This window comes from Panulirus ornatus, chromosome 2 (genome assembly GCF_036320965.1).
Source record: "Panulirus ornatus isolate Po-2019 chromosome 2, ASM3632096v1, whole genome shotgun sequence".
Classification (NCBI taxonomy): Eukaryota; Metazoa; Arthropoda; class Malacostraca; order Decapoda; family Palinuridae; genus Panulirus; species Panulirus ornatus.
Window position 1 is genome coordinate 102,649,400 of NC_092225.1, and position 22,672 is coordinate 102,672,071.

Genomic DNA, 22,672 nt, shown 5'->3' on the forward strand with positions numbered 1-22,672 from the left:
TGCGGCAGGGGTGTGTGATGTCTCCATGGTTGTTTAATTTGTTTATGGATGGGGTTGTTAGGGAGGTGAATGCAAGAGTTTTGGAAAGAGGGGCAAGTATGAAGTCTGTTGGGGATGAGAGAGCTTGGGAAGTGAGTCAGTTGTTGTTCGCTGACGATACAGCGCTGGTGGTTGATTCATGTGAGAAACTGCAGAAGCTGGTGACTGAGCTTGGTAAAGTGTGTGAAAGAAGAAAGTTAAGAGTAAATGTGAATAAGAGCAAGGTTATTAGGTACAGTAGGGTTGAGAGTCAAGTCAATTGGGAGGTAAGTTTGAATGGAGAAAAACTGGAGGAAGTAAAGTGTTTTAGATATCTGGGAGTGGATCTGGCAGCGGATGGAACCATGGAAGCGGAAGTGGATCATAGGGTGGGGGAGGGGGCGAAAATTCTGGGAGCCTTGAAGAATGTGTGGAAGTCGAGAACATTATCTCGGAAAGCAAAAATGGGTATGTTTGAAGTGGTTCCAACAATGTTGTATGGTTGCGAGGCGTGGGCTATGGATAGAGTTGTGTGCAGGAGGATGGATGTGTTGGAAATGAGATGTTTGAGGACAATGTGTGGTGTGAGGTGGTTTGATTGAGTAAGTAACGTAAGGGTAAGAGAGATGTGTGGAAATAAAAAGAGCGTGGTTGAGAGAGCAGAAGAGGGTGTTTTGAAATGGTTTGGGCACATGGAGAGAATGAGTGAGGAAAGATTGACCAAGAGGATATATGTGTCGGAGGTGGAGGGAACGAGGAGAAGTGGGAGACCAAATTGGAGGTGGAAAGATGGAGTGAAAAAGATTTTGTGTGATCGGGGCCTGAACATGCAGGAGGGTGAAAGGAGGGCAAGGAATAGAGTGAACTGGATCGATGTGGTATACCGGGGTTGATGTGCTGTCAGTGGATTGAATCAGGGCATGTGAAGCGTCTGGGGTAAACCATGGAAAGCTGTGTAGGTATGTATATTTGTGTGTGTGGACGTATGTATACACATGTGTATGGGGGTGGGTTGGGCCATTTCTTTCGTCTGTTTCCTTGCGCTACCTCGCAAACGCGGGAGATAGCAACAAAGCAAAAAAAAAAAAAAAAAAATGAGTAACATCTGCTGGATTGCAGTCAGCTGGCACCTGACAATCCAAGTGAAATTTGTTGAATAATTTTGATATGGGGTATATCAGCTGTCTCCTGACCTCCTTTAAAAAATCTTAGAGCTAAGTTATCTGGGCTGTTGGATTTGTTAGGATTTATTTCTCTAACCTTCAACTCTTCATCAGACCTCTGAATCATTTTCATTGGCTGCAGTATTCGAGATGTTTCTTTAATTCAGTATGGTAGCTATTTCCTTGCCATCAGTAATTGTGTCATGTTCATTCATAATAGTCCAATAACTTCTTTAACTGTCTTCCTTTGTCTTATATATCTGAAAATTTCTCAAGGATTATTCTTAACTTTCAAGGAAACTCTTTTTCTTCCTCGCATTTACTCTATTTTATGACCTTCTCACACTCTCTTTGGATTTTGATTACTTCCTGGCAATTTTCATTGGTTTAAATTTCTTTTTTTTTTTTCATACTTTGTCGCTGTCTCCTGCGTTTGCGAGGTAGCGCAAGGAAACAGACGAAAGAAATGGCCCAACCCCCCCCATACACATGTACATACGTCCACACACGCAAATATACATACCTACACAGCCTTCCATGGTTTACCCCAGACGCTTCACATGCCTTGATTCAATCCACTGACAGCACGTCAACCCCTGTATACCACATCGCTCCAATTCACTCTATTCCTTGCCCTCCTTTCACCCTCCTGCATATTCAGGCCCCGATCCCACAAAATCTTTTTCACTCCATCTTTCCACCTCCAATTTGGTCTCCCTCTTCTCCTCGTTCCCTCCACCTCCGACACATATATCCTCTTGGTCAATCTTTCCTCACTCATTCTCTCCATGTGCCCAAACCATTTCAAAACACCCTCTTCTGCTCTCTCAACCACGCTCTTTTTATTTCCACACATCTCTCTTACCCTTACGTTACTTACTCGATCAAACCACCTCACACCACACATTGTCCTCAAACATCTCATTTCCAGCACATCCATCCTCCTGCGCACATCTCTATCCATAGCCCACGCCTCGCAACCATACAACATTGTTGGAACCACTATTCCTTCAAACATACCCATTTTTGCTTTCCGAGATAATGTTCTCGACTTCCACACATTTTTCAAGGCTCCCAAAATTTTCGCCCCCTCCCCCACCCTATGATCCACTTCCGCTTCCATGGTTCCATCCGCTGACAGATCCACTCCCAGATATCTAAAACACTTCACTTCCTCCAGTTTTTCTCCATTCAAACTCACCTCCCAATTGACTTGACCCTCACCCCTACTGTACCTAATAACCTTGCTCTTATTCACATTTACTCTTAACTTTCTTCTTCCACACACTTTACCAAACTCAGTCACCAGCTTCTGCAGTTTCTCACATGAATTTAAATTTCTTATATGTTTCTTTTGGCAAATTGGTTCTTCTTTTCTCCTATTCATCCATGTTGGTTTTGAAATATTGCAAGTTCTCTTCATAATTCATGGAATATGTTTATTTTCAATCTTGAGTAATGAGTTTTCAGAATTATTCCACATTTCCTGTACTGTGTGAATGTCAGGAAGTTTTTTCCAATTGGTACAGTGAATTTTGTGTCTATTATTTTCAAAATTTGCTATCCAGTAATCTGGGATCAAGAGTTCGTTATCATCTATTTCAAAATCTAAATTCATCTTGAATCTAATCAAACTGTGATCGCTGTTTGACAAACTCTTGCCTTCTTCACAAGAGTTGATTAAATTTGTGTCACTAGTGAAGAGAAGATCATGAACGTCTCTATCTCTAGTTGATTTTTTAATCAACTGTTCTAGAAAAACATCTTCAATCATTTCCATTTGTCTTGTTCCCTCTCAGTCACCTGTTAATGTGTTCCAGTTTATGTTTGGACTGTCAAAGTCTCCTACTATTATAACCTCTTTATTGTTTACTACAGTTTTGATTTCAATATATATTATCCTCTTGTCATTTTCATTTTGCCTAGGAGGTCTGTAAATAATGCCAAGATGTAGTATACCTTTGAACTTGTAGGTAATGTCAATATAAAGAGAGTTGTAAATGTGTGTGTCTACTTTGCTTATCTTAACAGCACTTAGATTGTTATCAACATAGATCAAAACTCGACTACCTACCCTGTATAAGTGATCTTTCATAAATAGTTTGTATCCAGGTATTACTAACTTGAAGACAAAGTGTTTATTCTTAGAGTTTACCTACGTTTCTGAGATTGCAATAAAGTTTAGTTTTTCAGTAACAGAATAGGATATAAGTTCATTGTGTTTTTGTTATGATGCACCAGGCAATTATTTTCTTTGGAGCTGATTTCTGGATTGAATTTGCCTTTTTTTAACCATCTGTATGTGTGTTTGCATTTTCACTAATAATGTCCATGTGTGCAGCAATGGAAGAGAGAGTGTTCTCTATCTGTTTTGGGTGTGCCGCCTTCCTCTTATCCTGCCCACACTGGACCCTATCAATCTTGGTCCTAAAAAGGGTCAGCTGGGGACAACTCAGGCAATATAAGCATCAGGTAAGTACAGATACAGGTCAACTCACAAGTAACTTTAGCAAGGTAGTACCAGGAAATCCAAAAAGAATGGCCCATCCACACATATACACATATATATACACAAACACCCATACATGCACATATACAGGTACACCACCAAATTTCCGGCAACTGATGGTTCGGCACCTCCTTTAGTCTGGACAAAATTATGTGAGGGAACTTGAAATTACTGCAGCCACCAGACTAGTTTACTGGGCGGCCACAGATGGCGTTATGTGTAGGGCACACTTATTTACATTCTTTACACTACACTTGGTGGTGATACCACAATTCTGTGAGAATCCTTAGCTTATTTTGCTTAAATCTAACCCTAACTTTGGCTTCTAAGACACATGAGAGTGCCAGTTGTAGTGTCAAACAAACACCAGTCCATATCGATCCAAGATAAAGTTGAATTGTTGAAAAAATGGAACGTGGTGTTTCGGTGCGTAAGCTGTGTGACATCTATAGTATTGGTTCATCAACCAAGAAGCAAAGGGAGAAAATATTGAAATTCTATGCAGACAGTGATTCCAAGAAGCAAATGACGATTAGAAAAAACTTTAAGTGATGATGGAATGGTTTCAACAGCGCCGGAGTGATGGAGTGGACTTGTCAAGTAGCATGATAAAGGACCAGGCTAACTTGTTCCATAAAGAATTTAAATTACAACATGAACGTGACTATAGTGAAGGATGTTAATTTAAATTTCTGGCAGTCCATGGTATATCTTAAACACATGGGAGATGTATAATTAGTGGGTTAGGTGGTGTGTTAATGAATTATCATTACGTGGCCACAGTTGGTCCGGCAAAATGGTTTAATCCAGCAAGGCTCTGGAACCAAGAGTGCCGGAAAATCGGTGGTGTACCTGTACATACATAAACATACCAACATATACATACATATACATACACATACACAAACATATACATATATACACATGTACAAATTCATACATTCTTGCCTTCATCCATTCCTGGTGCTACCCCGCCACAGAGGAAACAACACTGCTACCCTATGCTTCAGTGAGGAAGCACCAGGAAAACAGACAAAAAAAGGCCACATTCGTTCATACTCAGTCTCTAGCTGTCATGTGTAATGCACCGAAACCACAGCTCCCTATCCACATCTAGGCCCCAAAGACCTTTCAATGGTTTACCCCAGACATTTCACATTCCCTGCTTCAGTCCATTTAGAGCTCATTGATCTAGGTATACCAAATTGTTCAAATTCACTATTCCTTACAAACTCTCACCCTCCTGTATGTTCAGGCCCCAATCACTAACAATCTTCTTCACTCTACCCTTCCACCTCCAATTTGGTCTTCCACTTCTTGTTCCTTCCACCTCTGACACATATATCCTCTTTGGCAATCTTTCCTCACTTATTCTCTCCATATGTCCAAACAATTTCAACACACTTTACCCTTCCAGCTCCAATTTGGTCTCCTGCTTCTCCTTGTTCTCCCCACCTCTGACACATATATCCTCTTTGTCAATCTTTCCTCACTCATTCTCTCCATATGCCCAAACGACTTCAACACACCCTCTTCTGCTCGCTCAAATACACTTTTCTTATTTCTGAACATCTCTCTTACCTTTTCTTTACTTACTTGATCAAACCACCTCACACCACATACTGTCCTCAAACATTTCATTCCCAATACATCCACCCTCCTCTGTACAACCCTAGCTACAGCCCATGGCTTGCAACCATATAATGTTGTTGGAAATACTATCACTTCAATATATTCATTAATTTATTATACTTTGTCGCTGTCTCCCGCATTCGCGAGGTAGCACAAGGAAACAGACGAAAGAATGACCCAGCCCACCCACATACACATGTATATACATACACTCCCACACACGCACATATACATACCTATACATTCTAACGTATACATACATATACATACACAGACATATACATATATGCACAAGTACAATATTCATACTTGCTGCCTTTATTCATTCCCATTGCCATCCCGCCAAAATTACATGTGTTAGAGTATAAATAAATGACAAAAAACATAAAATAGCACCCCTTCCCCCCCGCATGAGGTAGCGTGGGGAAAAAAGACAAAGGCCCCACACCGTTCACACTCAGTTCTAGCTGTCACGTGAAATGCACTAAAACAAGCTCCCTTTCCACACCCGGCCCCCACAAAACTTTCCATGGTTTACCACAGTGCTTCAATGCCCTGCTTCAATCCATTGACAGCACATCCCCCCAGTATCCCAAATCTTTTCCAATTCACTCTATTCCTTGCACACCTTTCACCCTCCTGTATTTTCAGGCCCCGATCATAAAAATTTTTTCACTCCACCCTTTCCCCTTCAATTTGGCCCCCCCCACTTCTTTTCCTCCACCTCTAAACTTAAAACCCCTTTTTGTAAATCTTTCCTACTCATTCTCTCCATGTGCCCAAAACCCATTTCAATACCCCTCTTCTGCTCTCAAAAACCACATCTTTATATTACCACACATCCTTTTCCCCTTTATCACTTATCGATCAAACCACCTCACACCACATACTGTCCTAGACACTTCATTTCCAAAACATCCCCCCTCCTCTGCACACCCTATCTATAGCCTTCCCTTTGCAACCTATAACATTTTTTGGGAAACCATATTAAAAAAAATGTTGGAAATAAAAAATTTTAAAAGGCCAAAAGGGTGTTTTGAAATGGTTTGGCACATGAGAGAATGAGTGAGGAAAAATTGACAAAGAGGTATATGTGTCGAGGTGGAGGAAGAGGAGGGGGAGACCAAATTGGAGGTGGAGAGATGGAGTGAAAAGATTTTGAGTGATCGGGCTCTGAACATGCAGGAGGGTGAAAGGCGTGCAAGGAATAGAGTGAATTGGAATGATGTGGTATACCGGGGTCGACATGCAGTCAATGGATTGAACCAGGGCATGTGAAGCGTCTGGGGTAAACCATGGAAAGATTTGTGGGTCCTGGATGTGGAAAGGGAGCTGTGGTTTTGGGGCATTATAATAAAGCTAGACATTGAGTTGTGAACGAATGTGGCCTTTGTTGTCTTTTCATAGCATACCTTACACAAATGTGAGGGGAGGGGGTTTGTCATTTCATGTGCGGCGGGGGTGGCGAAGGGAACGAATAAAGGTAGCAAGTATGAATTATGTTACATGTGTATATATGTATAAGTCTTTGTATGTATATATATGTATACGTTGAAATGTATAGGTATGTATATGTGTGTGTGTGGACGTGTATGTATATATATGTGTATGTGGGTGGGTTGGGCCATTCTTTCGTCTGTTTTCTTGCGCTACCTTGCCAACACGGGAGGACAGCGACAAGTATGATATTATATAAAATAAAAAAAATATTCTTATGGTAAATAAGCACACTTCAAATACACACCTGGTGTGTTTAAAGCCTGCAATGTCATTCTAGAATGCATCAGTAATTATCATTCTATATCAAATGAATAAAAAATTCAAGATAATTACCTCATCAGGGAAGGCAATTAAGGCGACTCTATCAGGATCATGCTCTTGCTGTGGCTGGGATGAGTTTGGGGGACAGTTGTGCTGAGTAGGTGGCAAGTCACCTCCACTTCCACTATTACGAAGGCGAACCAGTTTCGGACCTACAGCTCGTTGATACACTAAAATCAATTTGGTACCACAATTAACTACTTTTCATTTATGGCTTATATTCATTGATGAAATAGACATGAACAAGGTTATGAAAAAATAAGAATAAGCTAAGAAGTACTGCAAACATTTCTCTTTCTCACATCACTAATCAGCATTTGCTCCCAAGTATATCAAATTGCTGGGTATGAGGTCACATAAATGTGGGGAAAACAAGAGAATTAGTGTATCAAGTAGGTTTCCAGCATGCTTTGCCAAGCAGATCAACAAGTGTCCTTAAAGCTTGCAAAAATAATCTAAAAGAATGGGAGAGTGCTAATATTCATAGTCAATATATAACTCATAAATCAGGATAGAAATAAGCATCTCAATAATCAAACGCCATATTTTTTAATGTTGCTGGGTAATCAACAATTATCATTTACAATGAAATGGTATGTTATACTTAAAAATGAGGTGTTACCAATTCATGTAAGAGAAGGAAGGAGTTTTGATGGCAAGGAATTCCTTTCATGCCACAGTCAGAATAAGCTTGAAGGTCTGCTGCCTTAACTCTAAGAAGCTGTGAGGCTTTGAGAAAGAATGAAAATTATTGGAAACCTAAAACGCTGGCCAACCAAAATATATATATATATATATTTTTTTTTTTTGCTTTGTCGCTGTCTCCCGCGTTTGTGAGGTAGCGCAAGGAAAGAGACGAAAGAAATGGCACAACCCACCCCCCATACACATGTATATACATACGTCCACACACGCAAATATACATACTACACAGCTTTCCATGGTTTACCCCAGACGCTTCACATGCCTTGATTCAATCCACTGCCAGCACGTCAACCCGGTATACAACATCGCCCCAAATCACTCTATTCCTTGCCCTCCTTTCACCCTCCTGCATGTTCAGGCCCCAATCACACAAAATCTTTTTCACTCCATCTTTCCACCTCCAATTTGGTCTCCCTCTTCTCCTCGTTCCCTCCACCTCCAACACATATATCCTCTTGGTCAATCTTTCCTCACTCATTCTCTCCATGTGCCCAAACCACTTCAAAACACCCTCTTCTGCTCTCTCAACCACGCTCTTTTTATTTCCACACATCTCTCTTACCCTTACGTTACTCACTCGATCAAACCACCTCACACCACACATTGTCCTCAAACATCTCATTTCCAGCACATCCATCCTCCTGTGCACAACTCTGTCCATAGCCCACGCCTCACAACCATACAACATTGTTGGAACCACTATTCCTTCAAACATACCCATTTTTGCTTTCCGAGATAATGTTCTCGACTTCCACACATTCTTCAAGGCCCCCAGAATTTTCGCCTCCTCCCCACCCTATGATCCACTTCCGCTTCCATGGTTCCATCCGCTGCCAGATCCACTCCCAGATATCTAAAACACTTCACTTCCTCCAGTTTTTCTCCATTCAAACTCACCTCCCAATTGACTTGATCCTCAACCCTACTGTACCTAATAACCTTGCTCTTATTCACATTTACTCTTAACTTTCTTCTTCCACACACTTTACCAAACTCAGTCACCGGCTTCTGCAGTTTCTCACATGAATCAGCCACCAGCGCTGTATCATCAGCGAACAACAACTGACTCACTTCCAAGCTCTCTCATCCCAACAGACTTCATACTTGCCCCTCTTTCCAAAACTCTTGCATTCAGCTCCATAACAAACCCCATCCATAAACAAATTAAACAACCATGGAGACATGGTTTTTTATCGAGGATGTAAGGCATGTGTACGTGTAGGAAGAGAGGAAAGTGATTGGTTCTCAGTGAATTTAGGTTTGCGGCAGGGGTGTGTGATGTCTCCATGGTTGTTTAATTTGTTTATGGATGGGGTTGTTAGGGAGGTGAATGCAAGAGTTTTGGAAAGAGGGGCAAGTATGAAGTCTTTTGGGGATGAGAGAGCTTGGGAAGTGAGTCAGTTGTTGTTCGCTGATGATACAGCGCTGGTGGCTGATTCATGTGAGAAACTGCAGAAGCTGGTGACTGAGTTTGGTAAAGTGTGTGAAAGAAGAAAGTTAAGAGTAAATGTGAATAAGAGCAAGGTTATTAGGTACAGTAGGGTTGAGGGTCAAGTCAATTGGGAGGTGAGTTTGAATGGAGAAAAACTGGAGGAAGTGAAGTGTTTTAGATATCTGGGAGTGGATCTGGCAGCGGATGGAACCATGGAAGCGGAAGTGGATCATAGGGTGGGGGAGGGGGCGAAAATCCTGGGGGCCTTGAAGAATGTGTGGAAGTCGAGAACATTATCTCGGAAAGCAAAAATGGGTATGTTTGAAGGAATAGTGGTTCCAACAATGTTGTATGGTTGCGAGGCGTGGGCTATGGATAGAGTTGTGCGCAGGAGGATGGATGTGCTGGAAATGAGATGTTTGAGGACAATGTGTGGTATGAGGTGGTTTGATCGAGTAAGTAACGTAAGGGTAAGAGAGATGTGTGGAAATAAAAAGAGCGTGGTTGAGAGAGCAGAAGAGGGTGTTTTGAAATGGTTTGGGCACATGGAGAGAATGAGTGAGGAAAGATTGACCAAGAGGATATATGTGTCGGAGGTGGAGGGAACGAGGAGAAGAGGGAGACCAAATTGGAGGTGGAAAGATGGAGTGAAAAAGATTTTGTGTGATCGGGGCCTGAACATGCAGGAGGGTGAAAGGAGGGCAAGGAATAGAGTGAATTGGAGCGATGTGGTATACCGGGGTTGACGTGCTGTCAATGGATTGAATCAAGGCATGTGAAGCGTCTGGGGTAAACCATGGAAAGCTGTGTAGGTATGTATATTTGCGTGTGTGGACGTATGTATATACATGTGTATGGGGGGGGTTGGGCCATTTCTTTCGACTGTTTCCTTGCGCTACCTCGCAAACGCGGGAGACAGCGACAAAGCAAAAAAATATATATTATATATATATATATATATATATATATATATATATATATATATATATATATATATATATATATTCTTTTCTGAAAACCCATACAAATCTTCACCTTAGCCTCCACAAGATAATGATCAGACATCCCTCCAGTTGCACCTCTCAGCACATTAACATCCAAAAGTCTCTCTTTCGCACGCCTGTCAATTAACACGTAATCCAATAACGCTCTCTGGCCATCTCTCCTACTTACATAAGTATACTTATGTATATCTCGCTTTTTAAACCAGGTATTCCCAATCATCAGTCCTTTTTCAGCACATAAATCTACAAGCTCTTCACCATTACCATTTACAACACTGAACACCCCATGTATACCAATTATTCCGTCAACTGCCACATTACTCACCTTTGCATTCAAATCACCCATCACTATAACCCGGTCTCGTGCATCAAAACCACTAACACACTCATTCAGCTGCTCCCAAGACACTTGCCTCTCATGATCTTTCTTCTCATGCCCAGGTGCATATGCACCAATAATCACCCACCTCTCTCCATCAACTTTCAGTTTTACCCATATTAATCGAGAATTTACTTTCTTACATTCTATCACATACTCCCACAACTCCTGTTTCAGGAGTATTGCTACTCCTTCCCTTGCTCTTGTCCTCTCACTAACCCCTGACTTTACTCCCCAGACATTCCCAAACCACTCTTCCCCTTTACCCTTGAGCTTCGTTTCACTCAGAGCCAAAACATCCAGGTTCCTTTCCTCAAACATACTACCTATCTCTGCTTTTTTCACATCTTGGTTACATCCACACACATTTAGGCACCCCACTCTGAGCCTTCGAGGAGGATGAGCACTCCCCGCGTGACTCCTTCTTCTGTTTCCCATTTTAGAAAGTTAATACAAGGAGGGGAGGATTTCTGGCCCCCCGCTCCCGTCCCCTCTAGTCGCTTTCTACGACACGCGAGGAATACGTGGGAAGTATTCTTTCACCCCTATCCCCAGGGATAATATACATATATATATATATATACACATACACACACATACACATACATACGCACATATACACACACACACACATACATATATATACATATGAAAAATGTAAGAAACAATTTAGAAAACTGAAACTTCTAGCTTGAAATGAAATGAATGAAAAAAAAAAAAAAATGAATGTCACATAATGAATGTTGGGGTGAAGAGGGTGGTGAGAGAAAGTGAGCTTGGGAAGGAGACCTGTGTGAGGAAGTACCAGGAGAGACTGAGTACAAAATGGAAAAAGGTGAGAACAATGGAAGTAAGGGGAGTGGGGGAGGAATGGGATGTATTTAGGGAATCAGTGATGGATTGCGCAAAAGATGCTTGTGGCATGAGAAGAGTGGGAGGTGGGTTGATTAGAAAGGGTAGTGAGTGGTGGGATGAAGAAGTAAGAGTATTAGTGAAAGAGAAGAGAGAGGCATTTGGACAATTTTTGCAGGGAAAAAATGCAATTGAGTGGGAGATGTATAAAAGAAAGAGACAGGAGGTCAAGAGAAAGGTGCAAGAGGTGAAAAAAAGGGCAAATGAGAGTTGGGGTGAGAGAGTATCATTAAATTTTAGAGAGAATAAAAAGATGTTCTGGAAGGAGGTAAATAAAGTGCGTAAGACAAGGGAGCAAATGGGAACTTCAGTGAAGGGCGCAAATGGGGAGGTGATAACAAGTAGTGGTGATGTGAGAAGGAGATGGAGTGAGTATTTTGAAGGTTTGTTGAATATGTTTGATGATAGAGTGGCAGATATAGGGTGTTTTGGTCAAGGTGGTGTGCAAAGTGAGAGGGTTAGGGAAAATGATTTGGTAAACAGAGAAGAGGTAGTGAAAGCTTTGCGGAAGATGAAAGCCGGCAAGGCAGCAGGTTTGGATGGTATTGCAGTGGAATTTATTAAAAAAGGGGGTGACTGTATTGTTGACTGGTTGGTAAGGTTATTTAATGTATGTATGACTCATGGTGAGGTGCCTGAGGATTGGCGGAATGCGTGCATAGTGCCATTCTACAAAGGCAAAGGGGATAAGAGTGAGTGCTCAAATTACAGAGGTATAAGTTTGTTGAGTATTCCTGGTAAATTATATGGGAGGGTATTGATTGAGAGGGTGAAGGCATGTACAGAGCATCAGATCGGGGAAGAGCAGTGTGGTTTCAGAAGTGGTAGAGGATGTGTGGATCAGGTGTTTGCTTTGAAGAATGTATGTGAGAAATACTTAGAAAAGCAAATGGATTTGTATGTAGCATTTATGGATCTGGAGAAGGCATATGATAGAGTTGATAGAGATGCTCTGTGGAAGGTATTAAGAATATATGGTGTGGGAGGAAAGTTGTTAGAAGCAGTGAAAAGTTTTTATCGAGGATGTAAGGCATGTGTACGTGTAGGAAGAGAGGAAAGTGATTGGTTCTCAGTGAATGTAGGTTTGCGGCAGGGGTGTGTGATGTCTCCATGGTTGTTTAATTTGTTTATGGATGGGGTTGTTAGGGAGGTAAATGCAAGAGTTTTGGAAAGAGGGGCAAGTATGAAGTCTGTTGGGGATGAGAGAGCTTGGGAAGTGAGTCAGTTGTTGTTCGCTGATGATACAGCGCTGGTGGCTGATTCATGTGAGAAACTGCAGAAGCTGGTGACTGAGTTTGGTAAAGTGTGTGGAAGAAGAAAGTTAAGAGTAAATGTGAATAAGAGCAAGGTTATTAGGTACAGTAGGGTTGAGGGTCAAGTCAATTGGGAGGTGAGTTTGAATGGAGAAAAACTGGAGGAAGTGAAGTGTTTTAGATATCTGGGAGTGGATCTGGCAGCGGATGGAACCATGGAAGCGGAAGTGGATCATAGGGTGGGGGAGGGGGCGAAAATTCTGGGGGCCTTGAAGAATGTGTGGAAGTCGAGAACATTATCTCGGAAAGCAAAAATGGGTATGTTTGAAGGAATAGTGGTTCCAACAATGTTGTATGGTTGCGAGGCGTGGGCTATGGACAGAGTTGTGCGCAGGAGGATGGATGTGCTGGAAATGAGATGTTTGAGGACAATGTGTGGTGTGAGGTGGTTTGATCGAGTGAGTAACGTAAGGGTAAGAGAGATGTGTGGAAATAAAAAGAGCGTGGTTGAGAGAGCAGAAGAGGGTGTTTTGAAGTGGTTTGGGCACATGGAGAGAATGAGTGAGGAAAGATTGACCAAGAGGATATATGTGTCGGAGGTGGAGGGAACGAGGAGAAGAGGGAGACCAAATTGGAGGTGGAAAGATGGAGTGAAAAAGATTTTGTGTGATCGGGGCCTGAACATGCAGGAGGGTGAAAGGAGGGCAAGGAATAGAGTGAATTGGAGCGATGTGGTATACCGGGGTTGACGTGCTGTCAGTGGATTGAATCAAGGCATGTGAAGCGTCTGGGGTAAACCATGGAAAGCTGTGTAGGTATGTATATTTGCGTGTGTGGACGTGTGTATATACATGTGTATGGGGGTGGGTGGGGCCATTTCTTTCGTCTGTTTCCTTGCGCTACCTCGCAAACGCGGGAGACAGCGACAAAGTATAATAAATATATATATATATATATATATATATATATATATATATATATATATATATATATATATATATATATATATATATATAAGTTTGTTGAGTATTCCTGGTAAATTATATGGGAGGGTATTGATTGAGAGGGTGAAGGCATGTACAGAGCATCAGATTGGGGAAGAGCAGTGTGGTTTCAGAAGTGGTAGAGGATGTGTGGATCAGGTGTTTGCTTTGAAGAATGTATGTGAGAAATACTTAGAAAAGCAAATGGATTTGTATGTAGCATTTATGGATCTGGAGAAGGCATATGATAGAGTTGATAGAGATGCTCTGTGGAAGGTATTAAGAATATATGGTGTGGGAGGAAAGTTGTTAGAAGCAGTGAAAAGTTTTTATCGAGGACGTAAGGCATGTGTACGTGTAGGAAGAGAGGAAAGTGATTGGTTCTCAGTAAATGTAGGTTTGCGGCATGGGTGTGTGATGTCTCCATGGTTGTTTAATTTGTTTATGGATGGGGTTGTTAGGGAGGTAAATGCAAGAGTTTTGGAAAGAGGGGCAAGTATGAAGTCTGTTGGGGATGAGAGAGCTTGGGAAGTGAGTCAGTTGTTGTTCGCTGATGATACAGCGCTGGTGGCTGATTCATGTGAGAAACTGCAGAAGCTGGTGACTGAGTTTGGTAAAGTGTGTGGAAGAAGAAAGTTAAGAGTAAATGTGAATAAGAGCAAGGTTATTAGGTACAGTAGGGTTGAGGGTCAAGTCAATTGGGAGGTGAGTTTGAATGGAGAAAAACTGGAGGAAGTGAAGTGTTTTAGATATCTGGGAGTGGATCTGGCAGCGGATGGAACCATGGAAGCAGAAGTGGATCATAGGGTGGGGGAGGGGGCGAAAATTCTGGGGGCCTTGAAGAATGTGTGGAAGTCGAGAACATTATCTCGGAAAGCAAAAATGGGTATGTTTGAAGGAATAGTGGTTCCAACAATGTTGTATGGTTGCGAGGCGTGGGCTATGGATAGAGTTGTGCGCAGGAGGATGGATGTGCTGGAAATGAGATGTTTGAGGACAATGTGTGGTGTGAGGTGGTTTGATCGAGTGAGTAACGTAAGGGTAAGAGAGATGTGTGGAAATAAAAAGAGCGTGGTTGAGAGAGCAGAAGAGGGTGTTTTGAAGTGGTTTGGGCACATGGAGAGGATGAGTGAGGAAAGATTGACCAAGAGGATATATGTGTCGGAGGTGGAGGGAGCAAGGAGAAGAGGGAGACCAAATTGGAGGTGGAAAGATGGAGTGAAAAAGATTTTGTGTGATCGGGGCCTGAACATGCAGGAGGGTGAAAGGAGGGCAAGGAATAGAGTGAATTGGAGCGATGTGGTATACCGGGGTTGACGTGCTGTCAGTGGATTGAATCAAGGCATGTGAAGCGTCTGGGGTAAACCATGGAAAGCTGTGTAGGTATGTATATTTGCGTGTGTGGACGTATGTATATACATGTGTATGGGGGGGGGGGGGGTTGGGCCATTTCTTTCGTCTGTTTCCTTGCGCTACCTCGCAAACGCGGGAGACAGCGACAAAGTATAAAAAAAAAAAAAAAAAATATATATGTCAACATATACACATATACAGACATATACATATATACACATGCATGTACATTCCTATGAGTCCACGGGGAAAATGAAACATGATAAGTTCCCAAGTGCACTTTCGTGTAATAATCACATCATCAGGGGAGACATAAGAGAGAAATATAATAGTCAGTTGATAAACAACGAAGAGACATAGCTAGGATGCCTTTTGGTAAACATGCAATTGTCCAATCTTGGACAATGGACAATAGACTGAACCAGGGCATGTGAAACATCTGGGGTAAGCCATGGAAAGGTCTGTGGATCCTGGATGTGAATAGGGGGCTGTGGTTTCGGTGCATTACACATGACAACTAGAGATACTGAGTGTGAATGATTGTATCCTCTTTTGTCTGTTTTCCTGGAGCTACCTTGCTGAAGCAGGGGGTAGCAATGCTGTTTCCGCTTGAGAAAGATTATTACTCTCATATTTCCAGTGTTGTTATAAAAGGTTACTTAAAGGGGCAAGAGCAAGGGCTTGGAAACCCTCCCCTTCTTGTATCTTCATTTCTAAAAGACAGAGGGAGCCACGCAGGGAGTGCTCATTCTCTTGAAGAATCTGGCTAGGATGTCTGAATGTGTGTCAATGTAATCCAGATGAAAAGAAGGGACCCTTAGGCACCATGCTTTGGGAGATAAAACTGGATTTTCTGGCTCTTAATGAAACAAATCTCACAGGGAAGGGGAAGGAATGGTTTGGCAATGTACTAGGGTAGTCTGGGGTTATCATAAGGGATAGAACAAAGGAGAGGGTGGCACTCCTGTTAAAGGAGTCGTGGGAATGTGTAAAGGAGCATGTGGAAGTGAGCCCTATACTGATGTGGGTGAAAATGAAAATGGGTTACAGAAGGTGGGTGATGTTAGTGCTTATGCATCTGGTAGGAAAAGAAGTAAGGAAGATACATGTGTTTTGGGTGCAAGATGACCGAGTGTGTCTCAGCAATTTTGGAATGAAGAATTGACTAATAGTGTTGGGTGATCAAAATGCAATGTGGGTGATGTGGCAGTTGAGGGCATAACTGGTGGTCATGGGGTACCAAGTCTGAATGAAAATTGTGAACAGCTTGTGGAGATGTGTGCTGGAAAAGGGCAAATGATTGGGAATACCTGTTTTAAGGTATAAAAACATATGTATATGTGGGTGAGTGTGCTTGATGGCAAGCAAGAATTACTGTACTGGATTATATTATGATTGATAGGGGTTCTAAAGAAAGACATATTGATGTAAGTGTGCTGAGAAGGGCATCTGGTGAAATGTCTGAGCCCTTCTTGGAGGAGGTGAGAATGAAAGTATGTACTGGCTTTAGGAATAGAAGAAATATGGAAGATATGATGAAAGTGAGTGAACTTGAAAAAAAAAAAAAGGGTTGAGTAAGGAGATACCAGGTGATATTGGGTGAAAAGTGGCATACAGTGACAGTGAATGAAACCAAGGGAGTCAGAGAAGAATGAGAGCTATTTAGAGAAGTTTGCAGTGTTTGTGAGAAAGGGAAGCAAATGGATGGATGAGTTAGATAAGTTTTTAGTATAAGAAAAAAGAGAGGTGTTTAGGCATTACCTGCAGGGGAGTAGTGTGATTCAATGAGAAAAGCATATAAAGGAGTGATAGAAAGTAAAAGGGAAGGAGCTGGGGCTGAAAGAAAGGGCAAATGAAAACTGGGGTGAGAGAGTGTTAGCAAACTTCAGGGAAAATACAAAAATGTTTTGGAAGGGGGTGAATAAAGCAGAGAGAACAAGAGAATGAATGGAAGCATCAGTGAAAGGGGCAGATGGGGAGGTAGTAACAGGAACGGAAAGGGTGAAAAAAAAAAAAAGATGGAGTGATTACTAGGACTGTTGAATGTTTTAGATGATAGGGTGGCAGATGGGGGTACATGGGATGCAGAAGTATATAAAGCAAAAAAATCATGACAAGTAGTATGATGAAAAGGAAAAAAGTGATGAATGCCTTCCATAAGTTGAATGGTGGCAAAGCTACTAGAGTGGATAGGATTGTAGTTGAATTTCTCAAGAAAGAGGGTGAATAGCTCCAGGTGAGTTGCCTGAATAGTGCTACATGTAAATGTAAGGGGGACGAAAGTGAATGCTCAAATTACAAAGGTATAAGTTCATTGAGTGCATCTAGAGAGCTATATGGGAGGGTGGTGACTAAGAAAGTGATGGCATGTAAAGAACATTAGACTGAGGAGGAAGACTGTTGTTTCAAGAGTGGGAAAAGTTGTGTGGATCAGGTGTTTGCTTTGATGATTGCGTGAAAATATTTAGAGAAAGAGAAGGATTTGTTTGTGGTATTTATGGATCTGGAGAAAGAATTTAAAAGGTGTGATAGAGATGCTCTGTGGAAGGTGTTACAAATATATGATGTGGGATTAAAAGCTACTAGAAGCAGGGAGGAATCTTTATCAAGAGGGGTAAGGCATGTGTGCAAGCACAAATAGAGAAGGGGAAGTTGGTCCAGGTGAAGAAGGGTCTACAACATGGGCATGTGATGTCAACATATCTGTTTATTCTATTAATAGTTGGGAAGGTGAGGGAAGTAAATGTGAAGGTCTTGGAAAGAAGGGAGGTCATGGGGGCTGAGAGAAAAGCCAGTTGGTGTTTGCTGAAGACACTGCTCTGGTGGTAAACTTGAGTGAGAAACTGCTGAAGCTGGTGTCTGAGTTAGGGAGAGTATGGGAAACGGAAAGCTGAGAGATAATGCTGATAAAGATAAGATTATAAACCTTAGTAGGGTAGAAAGACAAATCCATTAGAATGCAAATTTGAATGGAGAGATCCTGGTGGAAGTGGTTTTTACAGATACCTGGGAGTGAATGTGGTAATGGACATTAAAGTTAGCAATAGGGTGGGTGAAGGGGCTAAGGTCCTGGGTGAATTAAGGAGTATGTGGAAAAAGAGATCTCTGTCTTTAAGGGAAAAGATGGATATGTTTGATGGCATAGTCATCCTAATGGTGCTGTGTGGATGCAAGGCATGGGCCTTTGATTAAAAAGTATGGAAGAGAGTGGATGTGTTGGAAAGGGAATGCTGGGGAGGGTTGATCGAGTAAGAAATAATGAGGTAAAAGAAAGATGAGGAAGTAAGAATATTTTTGGGAAAGCTAGGTGTTGAAATGGTTTGGACACATGGTAAGGATGAGTCACAAAAGGGTGACTCTGAGGGTGTTTGTGTCATAGGTGGAAGGGAGGAAGAGAAGGGCAGACCAAACCGGAAATGAAAAGATGGAGTGAGACATGCTTTAAAGGTGTGAGGCATGCACAAGACAGACAGACAGTGATTAGGAACAATATGGTATGCACGGGGTGACGTGCTGTTAATGGGTTGAACTAAGGCATACAAAGTGGTCAGGAAAAAGCACAGAAGGTCTATGGTGTTTGGCTCAGGAAAGAAGGCTCTAGTTTTAGTGCAATATGCATGACAAGATGTAGATGTGACCAAGTGAGGCAATTTCTGGTGCTACCTTGTCATATGGAAAACAACATTTCTCACTTAGCAAACGCTGTCATACTTCATTTTCTGTATCTTGTTTCATTTTCATAGTGCATGACACCACATGGGCAAAACATGCCCTAATTCATAACCATCTAAGATGAAATGAGAACAGAGTAAGAAAAAGAGAGAAGAAATTAATCAGAGCTCCTTAGGTGTTTGTATACATAACTCCTAGATGTAAAAAGGTTACACAAAGAAGGAAAGATTAAACAAGGAAAAGAATTCCCCTGATGAGCTGTCAAAGGAAAGAGCTAAGTATCATAATGGTTCAGCTTTGTGTGGAGAATCTCTACACAGAAACTATGGGAAGCAGCAGTCAGATGTATAACTAGGGTCCAAGACTTGGTGGAAAGGATGCACATTGCTCATAGGGGTAGTGGCCAAAATAATATATGCAGAACTGGGAAAGGGCAGAAACATCACGGTATAGAGTGAGGCATGGTTAGAAAAAGATGATGCCTAAAGAATGACTGAGATGGAAAGATTGTGATCCCACAATGGCTAACAGAGAGGTGGAGGAAAAGCCACCAAAAATATGTAAACAGAACCCCAAACTGAGGTATATTAACCCCCTGTGAATAAATCTGCTCAAAAGAAGAATAACTAATTAAGTGAGGTTTCTAGATAGTGAAAGGTGATTCTATTTGTAGGATGAACTGTGGTTTTCTGAAAATGAGTTACAGTTAGAATGAGATACTGGCAGATACTGTACTTCAGTACTATTGAATTTAACCTGTTTCTTGCCTCCCTGTTCAAAGATGTCACACATGTGAATTTAGAAAGAAGATATGTTCAGTGTGGTGAATTCCTCAAAGTCCTATTATGAGCACTGTCTTGTATTCACTATCCTCCATCAATGCCCCTTATGTTCAATGATTCTTTGACATATATTTATATTCATTTATTATACTCTGTGGCTGTCTCCCGCGTTTGCGAGGTAGCGCAAGGAAACAGACGAAAGAAAGGCTCAACCCACCCACATACACATGTATATACATACATGTCCACACATGCACATATACATACCTATACATTCCAATGTATATATATATATATATACATACACAGACACATACATATATACACATGTACATAATTCATACTTGCTGCCTTTATTCATTCCTGTCGCCAACCCGCCACACATGAAATGATAACCCCCTCCCCCTGCATGTGTGCAAGGTAGCGCTAGGAAAAGACAACAAAGGCCACATTTGTTCACAGTCAGTCTCTAGCTGTCACGTATAATGCACTGAAACCACAGCTTCCTTTCCACATCCAGGCCCCACAAAACTTTCCATGGTTTACCCCAGATGCTTCACATGCCCTGGTTCAATCCATTGACAGCACGTCGACCCCGGTATACCACATCATTCTAATTCATTCTATTCCTTGCACACCTTTCACCCTCCTGCATGTTCAGGCCCCGATCACTCAAAATCTTTTTCACTCCATCTTTCCACCTCCAATGTGGTCTCTCACTTCTCCTCATTCCCTCCACCTCTGACACATATATCCTCTTTGTCAATCTTCCCTCACTCATTCTCTCCATGTAACCAAACCATTTCAAAACACCCTCTTTTGCTCTCTCAACCACATTCTCTTTATTACCACATATCTCTCTTACCCTTTCATTACTTACTCGATCAAACCACCTCACACCATATATTGTCCTCAAACATCTCATTTCCAACACATCCACCCTCCTCTGCACTACTCTATCTATAGCCCATGCCTCACAACCATATAATATTGTTGGAACTACTATTCCTTCAAACATACCCATTTTTGCTTTCTGAGATAATGTTCTCGCCTTCCACACACTTTTCAACGTTCCCAGAACTTCCAACCCCTACCCCACCCTGTGACTTACTTCCGCTTCCATGGTTCCATCCACTGCCAAATCCACTCCCAGATATCTAAAACACTTCACTTCCTCCAGTTTCTCTCCATTCAAACTTACCTCCTAATTGACTTATCCCTCGACTCTACTGTACCTAATAACCTTGCTCTTATTCACATTTACTCTCAGCTTTCTTCTTTCACACACTTTACCAAACTCAGTCACCGGCTTCTGCAGTTTCTCACCCGAATCAGCCACCAGCACTGTATCATTAGCGAACAACTGACTCACTTCCCGAGCTCTCTCATCCACAACAGACTGCATACTTGCCCTCTCTCCCAAACTCTTGCATTCACCTCCCTAACAACCCCATCCATAAACAAATTAAACAACCATGGAGACATCACGCACCCCTGCCGCAAACCGACATTCACTGAGAACCAATCACTTTCCTCTCTTCCTACTTGTACACATGCCTTACATCCTCGATAAAAACTTTTCACTGCTTCTAACAACTTGCCTCCCACACTATATATTCTTAATACCTTCCACAGAGCATCTCTATCAACTCTATCATATGCCTTCTCCAGATCCATAAATGCTACATACAAATCCATTTGCTTTTCTATGTATTTCTCACATACATTCTTCAAAGCAAATACCTGATCCACACATCCTCTACCACTTCTGAAACCACACTGCTCTTCCCCAATCTGATGCTCTGTACATGCCTTCACCATCTCAATCAATACCCTCCCATATAATTTCCCAAGAATACTGAACAAACTTTTTTTTTTTTTTTTTTTTTGCTTTGTCGCTGTCTCCTGCGTTTGCAAGGTAGCGCAAGATAACAGATGAAAGAAATGGCCCAACCCACCCCCATACACATGTATATACATACGTCCACACATGCAAATATACATACCTACACAGCTTTCCATGGTTTACCCCAGACGCTTCACATGCCTTGATTCAATCCACTGACAGCACGTCAACCCCGGTATACCACATCGCTCCAATTCACTCTATTCCTTGCACGCCTTTCACCTTCCTGCATGTTCAGGCCCCGATCACACAAAATCTTTTTCACTCCATCTTTCCACCTCCAATTTGGTCTCCCTCTTCTCCTCGTTCCCTCCACCTCCGACACATATATCCTCTTGGTCAATCTTTCCTCACTCATTCTCTCCATGTGACCAAACCATTTCAAAACACCCTCTTCTGCTCTCTCAACCACGCTCTTTTTATTTCCACACATCTCTCTTACCCTTACGTTACTTACTCGATCAAACCACATCACACCACACATTGTCCTCAAACATCTCATTTCCAGCACCTCCATCCTCCTGCGCACAACTCTATACATAGTCCACGCCTCGCAACCATACAACATTGTTGGAACCACTATTCCTTCAAACATACCCATTTTTGCTTTCCGAGATAATGTTCTCGACTTCCACACATTCTTCAAGGCTCCCAGAATTTTCGCCCCCTCCCCCATCCTATGATCCACTTCCGCTTCCATGGTTCCATCTGCTGCCAGATCCACTCCCAGATATCTAAAACACTTCACTTCCTCCAGTTTTTCTCCATTCAAACTCTGTAATTTGAGCACTCATCTTTATCCCCTTTACCTTTGTACAATGGCACTATGCATGCATTCCACCAATCCTCAGGCACCTCACCATGAGTCATACATACATTAAATATTCTTTGACATATTCCTTAATATTTTTCTTACATGTTCTTATAACACTCAACCATTCACATGTTCACTTCACTCCTGTACTCCACCTTAAAATAGTTACAGTTCAAGTATTTTTTTTGTACAATGAGCTGCATATATGGTTTCCTTTCCATTTCCTCATCCAGTCTTTTATCCATATTTTCTTATACCCTTTTGACTTTAATTATGCATTATGTTCCTTCCTGAGTTTGTTTCTTAACAACTCATTGCTAAATGCTACAGCATT

The 22,672-nt window shown here is 41.8% G+C and overlaps 1 protein-coding gene across 4 annotated transcripts in view; it reads right to left on the minus strand.

Moving 5' to 3' along the window:
* Positions 1 to 22,672, minus strand: part of LOC139759046 (sushi domain-containing protein 4-like) — a 130,366-nt gene that overhangs the window by 30,803 nt on the left and 76,891 nt on the right. For all 4 annotated transcript variants that reach the window (XM_071680966.1, XM_071680982.1, XM_071680974.1 and 1 more), the window contains one exon: positions 7,156 to 7,313. In XM_071680966.1, the coding sequence (XP_071537067.1) occupies positions 7,156 to 7,313 (158 nt within the window). The remainder of the gene's footprint in view (positions 1 to 7,155; positions 7,314 to 22,672) is intronic.